Source organism: Octopus bimaculoides, chromosome 3 (genome assembly GCF_046866305.1).
Source record: "Octopus bimaculoides isolate indiv1 chromosome 3, ASM4686630v1, whole genome shotgun sequence".
In the NCBI taxonomy this organism is placed as follows: domain Eukaryota; kingdom Metazoa; phylum Mollusca; class Cephalopoda; order Octopoda; family Octopodidae; genus Octopus; species Octopus bimaculoides.
In genome coordinates this window covers 67,720,356-67,735,339 of record NC_142930.1, presented here as the reverse complement: position 1 = coordinate 67,735,339, position 14,984 = coordinate 67,720,356, and the positions used below count along the sequence as shown (strand labels likewise).

Genomic DNA, 14,984 nt, shown 5'->3' with positions numbered 1-14,984 from the left:
CAAGACCATGTGAGGCAGGCACTTACAAATTTATCGGCTAGTGAGTTCAAAACATTTCACCCTAAAGAATCTATTCTATGTGCGTCACAAATAGTCCCGTATAAAAAACGCACATAGAATAGATTCTTTGGGGTGAAATGTTTTGAACTCACTAGCTGATAAATTTGTAAGTGCCTGCCTCACGTGGTCTTGATGTCGCATGGTCAAAATTCACGTGAGTTTATTAGACACTTTTAAACTTATTAGAATATTGAGGCTGAAGAGCAGAATAGGGTAACTTCATACCCTTAACCGTGAAACGTCATACCCAATTAACTAAAGGCAGGTTTGTTTTTGCTTTTCTCTTCTGCTTTTTGTTCTGTGTGTGCCATAAATATCGCCATCCGTTAGAGAAATAATTTGTAGTTTGGAATCAGTAGCTCTTTGACTGCTATTTCTAAATTTTCAGTATGTTGGAGAAGCAACTCAAGCTAATCCCTGTATATTTATGATCATAAATGGTTTTACTGATAAAGGTTTTTTCATACTGAACTACTTGGCAAAATTGTTAATTATTAATTTTATTACTAATTGACGATTCTCTGCCCTATATCTGTATATTTTATATTGATGCCTCTAAGTTGGATGGTTAAACCGTAATCCCTTCATACGGGATTTTTTTATACGGGACTATTTGTGACGCACATAGAATAGATTCTTTGGGGTGAAATGTTTTGAACTCACTAGCCGATAAATTTGTAAGTGCCTGCCTCACGTGGTCTTGATGTCGCATGGTCAAAATTCACGTGAGTTTATTAGACACTTTTAAATTTATTAGAATATTGAGGCTGAAGAGCGGAATAGGGTAACTTCATACCCTTAACCGTGAAACGTCGTACCCAATTAACTAAAGGCAGGTTTGTTTTTGCTTTTCTCTTCTGTTTTTTGTTCTGTGTGTGCCATGTGTATATGTGTTTGTGTGTCTGTGTTTGTCCCCCTGACATCGCTTGACAACCGATGGTGGTGTGTTTACGTCCCCATAACTTAGCGGTTCGGCAAAAGAGACCGATAGAATAAGTACTAAAGAATAAGTCCTGGATCAATTTGCTCGACTAAAGGTTATCCTCATCCATGGTGAGAATGGATGAGGATAACTGCGTGAAAAAGTGCCACACCCTAACAGTTGAGGGAACCCGTGGAAGAGGTAGGCCCAGGAAGACCTGGGCTAAGGTGGTGAGGCAAGACCTTCGTACATTGGGCCTCACCGAGGCGATGACTACTGACCGAGACCTTTGGAAATGTGCTGTGCGTGAGAAGACCCGGCAAGCCAAGTAAGATCGTTGCCAGTGCCCCTGGACTGGCTCTTGTGCGGGTGGCACATGAGATGCACCATTTTGAGCGTGGCCGTTGCCAGTACCGCCTGACTGGCTCCCGTAGGATTTTCGAGTGAGATCGTTGCCAGTGCCCCTGGACTGGCTTGTGCGGGTGACACATAAAAGACACCATTTCGAGCGTGGCCGTTTTCGTGCGGGTGACACGTAAAAGCACCCACTACACTCTCTGAGTGGTTGGCGTTAGGAAGGGCATCCAGCTGTAGAAACTCTGCCAAATTAGATTGGAGCCTGGTGTTGCCATCCGATTTCACCAGTCCTCAGTCAAATCGTCCAACCCATGCTAGCATGGAAAGCGGACGTTAAACGATGATGATGATGATGATGATGATATATGTATGTATGCATATATATAATTAACAGAATGAGATAAAAAATCCAAGGCTGTGAATGATTTCAGAACATTTATAAAGAGAAGGTCTTACAGCTGCTTCCGGGATATTTTATACATCCCTTAATCAGAGACGGTGTGATCCCGGAAACAGCTGCAAGACCTCTTTATAAATGTTCTGAAATCTTTCACAGCCTTGGATTTTTTATCTCATTCTGTTAATTTTTTTATATATATGCATGACTTATGTTGGACTCCTCATTCACATAATCACCGAGCCTGGAGCTTAATTATAGTCTATCCATAGCACTTATTCAGCATTACCTGACACCATTACCTCTCATAACCTATATATATATATATATATATATATACACACACACACAAACATATATATATAAATTCAAATTACGATGAAAGTAAACAAACAAAGTTTGCTTTAGAAGTGTTGAGATGTATTGAAAGATAAGGAAATATTTTTATTTTCAAATGCAGAAATATGGGTAGTTTTGGTTGCCAGTGGAGCTAGTCCTTTTTAAAATTTCATACAAATCTTTGAAAATACTCAACATTATTGGAAAACATTTAATTTTTCAATTTTAGTTTCCATGACAACAGTACATGCTAGTCTACAAGGTACATTTTTAATATTATCACTTCTTTTACTTTTAATTCAGCAAGTAGCTGAAATATACTATCAGGAATGAAATATTTTTGAAATGCTTAAAAAATTATTTAAAAAATATTTTTTCTTTTCTTAGAATGAATATGTCTATTTTTATGAATTTTATAGAGGAGAAGTTGAAGTTATTATCAACCCAACAGCTACATGTATGCAATACAAGGCAGTATATGAAGACATGAAGTTCATTTTGCCTCAGTTGATGTCACAGTAAGAATTTTCCTGTATTTTCAATGTTTCTTTATATTGCTCATTACAAAGAAAGAATTTCAATCAAAATTTTTTTTTATATACCCAGGTTTGTTCCCCATTTTTTAGGAGTGTGTAACCACAACAAGACACACCAAGCATTCCATTCATTTTGCAGCTCAAAGAGGTGAGCCTTGTTCTATGCTCAGGTCAAGGCATAGAATACAACCCCCAATATCAGTAGCAGGGCCTGACAGCATATGCTGGTTTACCCCTGCCACATCATGCTGGTTCCGTATCCCTTTGAGCAACATCATATTCACTCATTTGTCCACAAACACTCTACAAGTTTTCCTATCATTTATAAACTCCCTTGCCTCTCTCACTCCAACACCTTTAACGACCAAAGCTTTCCTCACTCCATCCATCCACACAAACCGAGGTCTGCCTCTGGTTCTGCTGCCTATCACTTCCGCTTCATCACCCTCCTTACTATCCACTACTCATTCATCCTCTCCATGTGACCAAACCACCTCAACATTCATCAATCCATTTAGGTTGTTAGTTTTTCTTTCATTCTTCATCCAGTCCATCTGTGTCACTCCAATCATAGCCCTCGGACATCTCATCTCAAACACATCTAGTCGCCTCCTTTCTGCCTCTCTCATTCCCCATGTCTCTGCACCATATAACCATGCAAAATCTGACAGTGAATTAAAATCAAAAGTGGAGTTCAATTTTTTTTATTGGAAGTTATAATTATGAAAATATATTAATCCTTTTGACTATAGCTACAAGACCTGAAATTTTTTGGGAGGATGCTTGTCAATTACATCAACTTGTACTTATTTTATCAACACTGAAAGGATGAAAGGCAAAGTTGACCTCAGTCAAATTTGAACTCAGAATATAAAGCTGAAAGAAATGCTGTTAAGCATTTTGTCCAGTGTGGTAATGATTCTGCCAGCAAATGTAAAAGTATAAAAATTAATTAAATATTTTTACAACAAAACTATATATGGCAGTGTAGAAGCCCATTTTACAGCCATGTAGTTTTGGGTTCAGTGCCACTGTGTGGCACTTTGGGCAAGTATCTTCTACTATAGCCCTGGGCCAACCAATGTTATGTCAGTAAATTTGACAGACAGAAACTGTGGAAACCCATCATATATAGATATATGTGTGTTTGTGTTTATGTTTGTCCCCATTACTTGACAACTGGCGTTGGTTTGTTTACATCCTCACAATCTAGAGGTTCAGCAAAAGAGACTGATAAAATAAATACCAGACTTGAAATTTGAGTATTGGGGTCAATTTGTTCAATTAAACCCTTTTAGGTGATGATTCAACATCGCCACAGTTCAATGAGTGAAACTAGTAAAAAAAATGAAAGGTGTATATGTGTGTTTACTTATTTTGTGTTTTTTTAAACCCTTTAGCATCTTGTTTGGAAACATCCAGCCCAAATATCCTATTTGAAACTGGCCAGATCTGATCTCTTACACCTACTCTACAAAATCCTTCTAAGAAATAAAAAATCACATCATTGAAATCTCAAAGCCACGAGATAATGCATGATTAAATCAAAAACAGTGTGAATATATAAGCATTGTAGTCATCAAAGTAATCTGAATGCTAAAGGGTTAAAATAATTGATAGTAGTCTTTTTAAAATTAAGTTTTCTTTTTATCCAATAACTGGAAATGTTTAAACAGTCAAACTGATTATTCTTGTCTGCTGAAAATTTTTTGACTTAAGTTCTTTTGTCTTTTTAGAGAGAGATATTTGAAAGAAAACCTAAAACTGATGGAAAAGAACCGAAGTAATTATCGCCAACTATGTCTATTAGGTACCAATGAACACATTGGTAAGTATTAGAAAAGCCAAAGAAGCCACTTTATTTAATCCTTTTACATTAAAACCAGCTCAAATATTTTATGTTTTATGTTCAAACCAGCCAGATTTTATCTCTCACACCTACACTACAATGTCATTGTAAAAATGCAACAGTCACATTACTGAACTCTCAAAGCTATGAGATAATGTATAATTAATTCAAAACAATGTTAATAAATTAGCTTTATAATTGACAGAAAAATCTGAATGCCAGAGAGTGTTAGACAGCAGAAAATATGCTCTGGTTGTTAGGGATGATATTAAATTATAAAAGGGTCTGTATGTAATCATATTATGAAACATATGTTATTAAAATCTATAATATATAAGATGGAAAATGTGTGCGTGTGTGTGTGTGTGTGTGTGTGTGTGTGTGTGTCTGTGTGTGTCTGTGTGTGTGTGTGTGTGTGTGTGTGTCTGTGTGTGTCTGTGTGTGTGTGTGTGTGTGTGTGTGACAGGCCATTTACTGGATCCTACTTAAAATCAATATTTTTCATTCGATTTCATTCACACTTGGCACATACATCACTTATGTTCCACAGATGGTTCTACACTCTTTAGAGTTTTCACTTATGGAGTAATATAAAGTAATGCGGCTTCTAGGGTCAGAAAAACCTCCATTTCTGTTGTACAATGATTATTGTGGACAAGGGCAGTAACTCTTTGTGAAGTAACATTCAGAAATTGATCGCCTCCCTTACATTTGTATCCCTCACTACACTTTTTTGGTTGACGATCGGTGGCCCGTATCCCACAACAAGAGGCTCTGCAAAACATTTCATGCACACATCAAGAAAAATTCACAAATGATACCCTCGTATGATTCATTTCAATGTTCATTTGGAAAATATGCAGCGAATTTACTTCACAGAAGATAACCTCATTCAAGAAATAGTTGCCACACGAAAGACCACTCTCACAGCCTTCTTTCACCTATGCAAAATCGACCTCTTTGCAAAGTCTATTTTGTATGTTGAAGTGCCACATGGAATCAATCATCTTCCCAGTGGCAACGACGAAAACAAGGCCAGTCTATGCTGTTGGATCCAGCAATGTACAAAGTGACACAATCGGACGCATCTACACAGTTCACCCCTTGAACTCAGAATGCTTCCATCTAGGGTTCTTACTTCATTTCATTAAAGGACCAACCTCCTTCGACGACCGTTGCACAGTGGACGGCCACTTATGCAGCACTTTCAAAGATGCCTGCTCCAAATGAGGACTTTTGGATACAGATGATCAATATGATAATGCACTCAAAGAGACCTCTCTGTGTTGTTCTCTGCACAAGCTCCAACACTTTTTTGTAATAATGCTGGTTTTCTGCAACTTGACAGATGCATATTCACTTTGGAATAAATACAAAGACTCAAAGTGCCATGACATTTTACTGCAGACATAGCCAAAACGAAACCCTCTTCATTCCAAAACTTCTGCTAACTCCAACAGACTTCTCCTACAATATGCAGAAACTTCAGTTCCTTCTCAAACTCAGCTTTGCCATAACTATTAACAAAGCACAAAGTCAGTTGCTGAAAGTTGTCAGATTGGACCTTCGAACATCGTGCTTTTCACATGGATAATTCTATGTCAGTTGTTCCAGAGTTGGTCATCCAGACAACTTATTCATCTATGCTCCTGAAGGAAAAACCAAAAATGTTGTCTACAAAGCAGCCCTACAGTAGTCATTCCTCTGCTGCAATTTTCACATCTATACTAAACTGTAGTCATTAGCAATAAGACTTCCTGCAAGCATTTCATCGATATTTTGCTTAATTTCCCTGATTGCTTTTAACAGTACATTACCTTCAATGACACTTCTTACTTCATGCATGCTATTCATTCATAAGCATGCTCTGACGTTTATTTTTGTACGTGCCATTATTCAATTTGTGTGTTTGCTATAAATGTTTGCTTTTCTTTATCATACATGATTTTCATTGAAAAAAAAAGCTCCAATGTGGTTGCGTCAGGCATTACAATAAAAATAAGTACACAATACAAAATGCTTCAGGATATAGGATCCCTAATGCCTACTGAAATTGCAATCCCATTTCATGGACTTTCATTTATTACTAACTACCAAATTTGTGTTAAAAAAAATTATTCATTACTTAAGCTGCTTAATACCATATCATAAACTGCTAACAGAAATGGTAATTATACATTTTACACTTATCAACTTGAAATGACTTCTAACTGCAGGCTAATCCAACTTAAACCATCCACAGGAGTGCACCATTCTAATAAATTACACCATCTGAAGGACGGGTGCTTTTGCTAGTACTTAATAAATGCGGGATGGCTGTGTGGTTTAGAAGTAAGCAGAAACTGTCCGGAAGCTCATAGGATGTTGCACTCACAATTGCAAGATTGTGGTTTCAATCAATTCCTTGACTGAGTGCTGTGTTGTATTCTTGAGCAAAACACTTCATTTCACATTGTTCTGTGATCATTTCACCATCTGACATGTGGCACGTCGTGCACCTGTACACGTAATGTCAATTTGATGTAGGGACTGAGCTTATGTGTGCACAAGCATTTGATCACTATAAACAAATCATTTGTTTGGCTGTCCAGAAAGAAATTACAGAACCATCATAGTCATTTAACGACAGGAAAGTCCATTATTATTATTATTATTATTATTATTATTATTATTATTATTATTATTATATATATATATATATATATATATATATATATATATATATATATATATATATATAATAATAATAATAATAATAATAATAATAATAATAATAATAATAATAATAATAATATTAGGGACAAAATCCAAAATTACAGGTAAAAACTCAATTAAACTCAATTTATAAAAAATTAAAATTAAATTGAGCTTTACAGATTAAAATATATATAAATATATAGTTTTAGGGAAAAGAACCAAGTTTCATGAACTCATCGATGAAAATCCACTATCACATATAGAAAAGTTAATAATTAAAAGCACAATAAGTGAGTATAAGATAATACAAAGTTATAAGAATTGAATGAGATATGACGGCTCGGCCATCTCTCCCCAGTTCTTATATTAATCATTAAAATCCAGAAATACAACAACACGAGGGATAACGGTAACAACAGATCAATAATTTATTCTAGGTTGGTGTAGAGTCGTTTCGTTCCTGGGTGAACAGGCATGCCGCTAGAATACCAAGGAAGCTTCGACCACATGTCGGTAACGAGTTGAGAGAGCACTAGAAGATACGTGTTGTCATGACCGCTGCTAGATAGAGAAGAGGACGAACGCTATTGCTCTCTCTCCACCTGCGGCCACACGCGCCACTACAATGTCTCCCCTTCGAGTGCATAGCACGAAACAGGGCAAGATTGTAGAGGGCGCGGAAACAAGATGGCTGCCGAACCCAGAAAACACGGCTAAAATTATACAATGAAAAAACAAAAATTGTTTTGTTAAAACAAAGAACGACAAGCTCAATAAATTTGCAAAGCAATGCTGTGTCGGATGCAGTAACGGAAGCAAAGCTTTTGCATCCGACGCGATGTGAGTAAGAAAAAAAGTTCTGTTCAACGTGAAAAGTTCAGCCAGACCTAGAGATAAAGGGTCTGTGTGAAAGAAAGGGATCCTTTTTAAAACGGGGGCCACATTTTTCATTAACGAAACACTTTGAAACTTGGAACACTGGTAGAATGTGTCATATAAAACATCTTTTTCTCTTAGTCTTCTTAAAAAAAAAAGAAATCCCTAAGTTATTCCATGTTAAAGTTGTCGTATTTCTGTAATTTCAACCAATCACTGACGTCCATTCAGCCGATATACATTAAGTGCCGACTACATAAACAAACGATTCTGAAACAATTCTATCGGTGATAGGGTTAGGGTTAGGGTAAAACAGCAAATTTAAAAAGAAAAAAGCAAATAAAACGAAGAAAAAAAAAAGAAAATGAAAAAGCAAATTTAAAATGAAAAAAGCAAATAAAACGAAGCTATGGCTTAATCAACCAAAGGAGTAAATGTAAACAACTGAATACTTGTCAGTGATTGGTTGAAATTATCGAAATAAGACAATTTTTTACATGAAATAAATTCGAATACAAAAATATTTTTCTGTTCTATAACACAAAATAGATAAGTATACGAAAGTTTGAAAGTCTTTCGGTACCAAAAACACTACGTAAAACATTAATGAAAAATGTGGCCCCGTTTTAAAAAAGATCCAAAGAAAGTTGCAACGAAGGTGGTGGTGAAGGTGTTGGCGTGAGCAAATGTGTATGCAAAGGTTGAAACAATATGCAATGTGTACATATTTTCTTTTAGCACGTTACTGTGCACAGAAATGGAAGAAAAACAACGTTTGTTTGTACAGAGAAATGATATGCCGTCGGCACAAAAAATGTCAAATGTATATTGTTTTGGAAAGTTTCTTTGGCCAATTCACTGTCCGGCCAGACCTAGTGACATAAGGGTCACTTGAGTTTTGTCGCAACGACGAAGGTGGAGTGGTTTCTGGCGTGTGTGTGTTTGTGATGGTGTTGATGTTTGTGTGTGCATTGGTAAAGATGTTGATAGTGGTGTGTGTGGTGGTAATGATGTTGACAGTGGTGTATGCGGTGTTTGAAAAGCGGGCACGTCGTCCACGGAAGTTGAGGGTTTGTCAAGGTACGCTTTTTTCAGACGGTCGACAGACACAATCTCTGTACGACCATTAGCGTCGACCTTGAAGAACTTTGGAGTGCGAGAAAGCACACGAAAGGGTCCTTTATAGGGAGAAACAAGGGGTCATTTGACAGAATCATCCCTAATAAACACGCGAGACCAAGACTCAATGTCTGCTGGCACTTGAGAGGGAGGTGACTGTTGTCTGGGACCCATAGCCGGAAGATTTGAGAAATACTCCCGCAACCGAGTAACATAGGACTCTGGATGTGGTGGTTGTGACGAGTGTGGTACCACCATCGTACCAGGCAACGCCAGTGTGGTACTGTAAAGAAGCTCCGCCGAGGAGAAACCCGGGTCAGCTTTGACCGCAGTCCGGCATCCAAGGAGGACGACCGGAAGAAATTCAACCCAAGACTGTGGGTTGGGCGAGGCGCGTAAGGCAGCCTTAAGTTGCCTATGAAATCACTCAACCATCCCATTAGAAGCGGGATTGTAGCTGGTGGTGCGTATACGATGCACCCCCAAGATTCGTGATAGGTCACGAAAGAGCGCGGCCTCAAATTGCCGACCACGATCTGTGGTCAGGCTGGACGGTACACTGTACCGAGAAATCCAGCCAGACACGAACGCTTGAGCGACAGTCTCAGAAGTAATATCAGCTATAGGAATGGCTTCTGGCCAGCGGGAGAAACGATCGACACATGTTAACAGATATGAGAACCCGCGAGTCACTGGCCATGGTCCAACCAAATCAAGGTGGACGTGACGAAAACGGGCCTCAGTAGATGGAAATTGTCCAAGTGGGGTACAAACGTGCCGGTGGACTTTTGCACTCTGGCACTTCAAGCAAGAGCGTGCCCAGGTGGTAATTGACCGCCGCATGTTGGGCCAAAAAAACCGAGCTGTAATAAGTTTGACTGTCGCAGAGATGCCCGGGTGTGACAAGGAATGAAGGGCATCAAAAACAGAACGTTGATGGTTCTCAGGCACTAAGGGCCTGAGAGAATCGGTGGAAGTGTCACACAAAATAGAGCCTCCAGAGGAAGGGAGCGGAAGATAGGCAAACTTACAAGTATGGTACTTTGGTGAAGTTAAGTCTAAACTTGACAAAGGATGTTGCTCCTGCGAAATTGCTAGCAAATCAATTACCGCGGGAGTGGAAATAGAATGCACAGGGAGTCGCGAAAGAGCATCAGCTGAGAAGTTCTCTTTCCCTGGCACATGACGAATGTCACCTGTAAACTGTGAAATAAAGTCCAGGTTACGAAAAGCACGAGGAGATAGTTTGTCCGTTTTAGAGGACAGAGCAAAAGTGAGGGGCTTGTGATCAGTATAAATCACAAACTCCCGTCGCTTGAGCTGTAGTTGGCAAGAAAAGAAAGCCAAAGGTTGTATGTTTCTATCTACGGTGTGGTGTAAGACAGCACCAAACGCAGAATCTGATGCGTCCACAGATAATGATTATTTTGAATTACGGAAAAATATGGGTAAGTTCTATTTTTACTTTGCTAAATGATTTTCTACTATTTGAAAATATGTATTCTTGTTTTTTATATTATTCATTTGGTTTTTTTAAAGATTATTTTTAATAGATAACTTATTTAACACTAAATTATTTAGAAGTTAGAGTATCATTTCAACATAATATATGACTTCGATTTGAATAGTGTTGATATATTTTCGATTATTTTTGATTAATAATATTTGATTAATAATTAGTCATTATTGTTTATAATATCGTTAAAGTTTTTTTTTTTATTAAAACTTAGTATATATAAAGTTTAATCTTTTATTCTTAATAATTTTTTTCATTCTTAATTTTTTCATTCATATTTTTATTTTTATTTCTACGTTTGTAGAAATAAGTATTATTGTATTTTTCTATTATTCAATTGATTTTAATGATAATTAAATAAACGTTTTTAGTTTTAAATAATCTAGCTTTAACTATTACACCGGTTAAATATGTACTAATATTATCTTTATTATTATTTTAACCTTAAACTTCGTTCAAATTGTATTTAAAACGATAATAATTTATGTAAGCTGGTTTTTGTATATAATATACATGTTAGCATATATTATAATGGATGTAGGGATGATTATGGAATGTTTATTATTTTGATATTTTTAATATTTTTTCTATCTTTATAAAATAAGTATTTCATATAAATTCATTTGGTACTTATTGTTGGTTGATATATATATATTTATTTATTATAATTATTGTTCTATTTAAGACCTGACGATTAGCTGTATTTTTGAATAGAATTTATTTTCGATAGTTCTAATTGATTTTAATCGATTTAAATTTCCTTTCTATTTGAAAATTAGTTATGAAACACGTGTAGTCATTTTATTATCTTTATCTTATGATATTTACTTTGTATTATATTATACTCATTTATTGTGCTTTTAATTATTAATTTTTCTATATGTGATAGTGGATTTTCATCGATGAGTTCATGAAACTTGGTTCTTTCCCCTAAAACTATATAAATATATATATGTATATATATATATATATATATATATATATATATATATATACATACATACATACATACATACATACATATATATATATATATATATATATATATATATGTATATATATATAAATTGTGGAGGCACATGGCCTAGTAGTTAGAGCAGTGGACTCGTGATCAAGAGATTGTGGTTTCAAATCTCAAACTGGGTTATGTGTGTGTTTATGAGTGAAACACCTAAGCTCCATGCAGATCTGGCAGAAAGTAATGATGAACTTCTGCTGACTCTTTTGCCACAGCTTTCTCTCACTCTTTCCTCCTGCATCTAGCAGTTCACCTGCGACAGACTGGAGTCCCATCCAGGTGGAGAACTTAAATGCCAATGAAACCAGGAAACTGGCCCTTATGAGCCAGGCATGGCTCGAGAAGGAACAAACAACATATCATCATTATCATTTAATGTCCGCTTTCCATGCTAGCATAGGTTGGACGATTTGACTGGGAACTGGCGAACCAGATGGCTACACCAGACTCCAATCTGATCTGGCAGAGTTTCTACAGCTGGATGCCCTTTCCTAACGCCAACCACTCCAAGAGTGTAGTGGGTGCATTTTACGTGCCACCGGCACGAGGGCCAGTCTGGCGGTACTGGCAACGGCCATGCTCAAATGGTGATTTTTTTATGTGCCACCTGCACAGGAGTCAGTCCAATGTTTTGTTCACATGCTACTGGCACAAGTGCCAGTAAGGCAAAGCTGGAAACGATTGCGCTCAAATGGCACGGAAGTGAGACCACTGCTCTGGCAGTGATCCCACTCGGATGATGCTGCTAGTGCTCCACTGGCATGGGCGCCAGTCATCAAATTAGGTTCAGTTTTGATCTCACTTGCCCCAACAGGTCTTTGCAAGCTGAGTTTAGTGTCCAATGAAGGAAGGTTGGCATGGGTGCCAGTCAACGAATTTGGTTCAATTTTTTATTTCGATTTCACTTCCCTCAACAGGTCTTCGCAAGCAGGGTTTTGTGTCCAAAGAAGGAAAGGTATGCATAAGTGGGCTGGCTACACCCCTCGTAAAGGCCATGGGTTATGGTCTCACATGTCTTGCTGGGTCTTCTCACGCACAGCATATTTCCAAAGGTCTCGGTCACAAGTCATTGTCTCGGTGAGGTCTAATGTTCGAAGGTCGTGCTTCACCACCTCATCTCAGGTCTTCCTGGGTCTGCCTCTTCCACAGGTTCCCTCAACCACTAGGGTGTGGCACTTTTTCACACAGCTATCCTCATTCATTCTTGCCACATACCAGCGCAGTCGTCTCTTTTGCACACCACATCTGATACTTCTTAGATCCAAGTTTTCTCTCAAAGTACTTACACTCTGTCGAGTATGCACAGTGATATTACACATCCAGCGGAGCATACTGGCTTCATTCCTTGCAAGTTTATGCATGTCCTCAGCAGTCACGGCCCATGCTTAGTCACATGTATATATTAAAATGTTTTGCTTAGGCATAGCAATGTTAAAACTCAATATACATATTCTTCAGAGTATGTTGGGTAGAGAGCATAATTATGGAAGGTAAGCTCCAAAGAAGCTATTTGGTGATACACAATCACTTACCTCTGAGTGCACTGCCCTCTTATAGCAAAAACAGCTGTAAGCTGTTCATTGCCTGATTTCCTGTTCCTTTATCATATATTCAATTTCACCCCCCACCCCCCACACACACGCACACACACACATGCACACACATACACACACACACAAGTGTGTGCGTGTGTCTTTGAGTTTGTCACCCCCACTGCTTGACAATCAGTGTTGGTTTGTTTACATTTCTGTAACTTAATGATTTAGTCAAAGAGACCAATATAATAAGTACCAGGTTTAAAAAGAAGTACTAGGGTCAATATGTTTGATTAAACAGTTCAGGGTGATGCCACAGCATGGCCACAGTCAAATGACTGAAACACGTAAAAGAAAACATAAAAGAAAAAAAAACCTAAACTAAAATTTCAAAATAGAAAATGTATTTGAAAAAAACAGACATAATCATTTTTTTAAAGTTTTATTCTTATTAATATCCTAGTTAATTCTTTTGTTTATTTTTAATAAGATATATTTTTCAGAATCAAAAAGCACATTGGATTAGGAAAATTTCTTATCATATTAAGTGATTTCTTCAATAAACACAAGTTTTGGCCTTACGGAAAAAAAAAAAAAAAAAATCAGTTTTGAAGGCAATCAAGTTATCCTTAATAATGTAAATGACATTGTATATTTCAAATATTCTAATTATCACATTGAATGATAGAGTGAAAACAGCTGGCTTAGTCTTGTTGCTTTACATAAGTTCAACAGTTGATATCTTATTTCTGTGCTGTGCTGTGTTTCTTCTCAAAACACTTAACCCTTTGCAGTTCATTCTCAGTAATAATGAGGTACTGTTCACGTAAGTAAGTAACTGATGTACCATATAATTAACAAATGTTTTGTTAATTATATGGTACATCAGCTGGCTCAGATCCTTGTAAAGGCTGTGGAGAAGGACAAGAGGAATATTATTCGGTATCAGGAACACCTACAATGTTGTTCCAAAATCATAATCATTTATGGGGTTGGAGTAATAACTAATCTTGAAAATAATTTATTTTTAGGTTTAATAGAACACTGTCTTGGTCTTGGAACATATATAGAGACTGCAATCACAACACGGACATCACATCTTATGGTCTTAGAAAAACGTCATGAAGACTTATTTCTGAAGAAAACCAACAATGGGTTACAAAGCAATGAACATTTTCAGAATGCTGCCTACTTTAGGTTATTACTGTATGCTCACCGCTGTCCAATAACTGATTCTAGTTCTATTTTTAAATATTTTCTGCTAAAATTACAAGATGAATCCATGTTACTTGACCTCCGTAAACAGAAAACTGTCACTCCTGTGAAGAAACAAACTTTACCTAATAATCAAACATCTAAACAACAAAAAGAAGATAAAAGTAGAATTGGTATTTCTAATATTCAACTATCAAGGATGAAAAGACCTGTATCAGAAGCTTTTGAAAAGCAACTACAGAGACGGAATACAGAGAAGCTTATTCTTTCACATGTACAACAATTATTTCTGAAGTGGAAAATGTATACTAAAAGTAACAACAGAGTTTTGAAACCAAGACAAGATGAACAAAGAAATGAAGTGAAGGTTAAACTGAAATGGTGATTATTAAAAGTATTCACATATAACAACACATCTTAATGCATTTCCTCTTATATTGTTGAAACTCTATTTTACCTATAGGTAAGTTTCATTCCATATTGTGTCACCACCATACCAAAAAAAAAAACAAAACAAAACAAAAAAAAACATTAAGTTAAAGAAAAAG

General features: G+C 36.7%; 1 protein-coding gene across 1 annotated transcript in view; it reads left to right on the top strand.

Moving 5' to 3' along the window:
• LOC106870333 (uncharacterized) overlaps positions 1 to 14,956 on the top strand; it is a 38,228-nt gene extending 23,272 nt beyond the window's left edge. The window contains exons 6-8 of the mRNA XM_089348371.1: positions 2,495 to 2,593; positions 4,348 to 4,439; positions 14,253 to 14,956. Coding sequence (XP_089204497.1) covers positions 2,495 to 2,593; positions 4,348 to 4,439; positions 14,253 to 14,821 — 760 coding nt within the window. The 3' untranslated portion in view covers positions 14,822 to 14,956. The remainder of the gene's footprint in view (positions 1 to 2,494; positions 2,594 to 4,347; positions 4,440 to 14,252) is intronic.
• Positions 14,957 to 14,984: the final 28 nt, after the last annotated feature.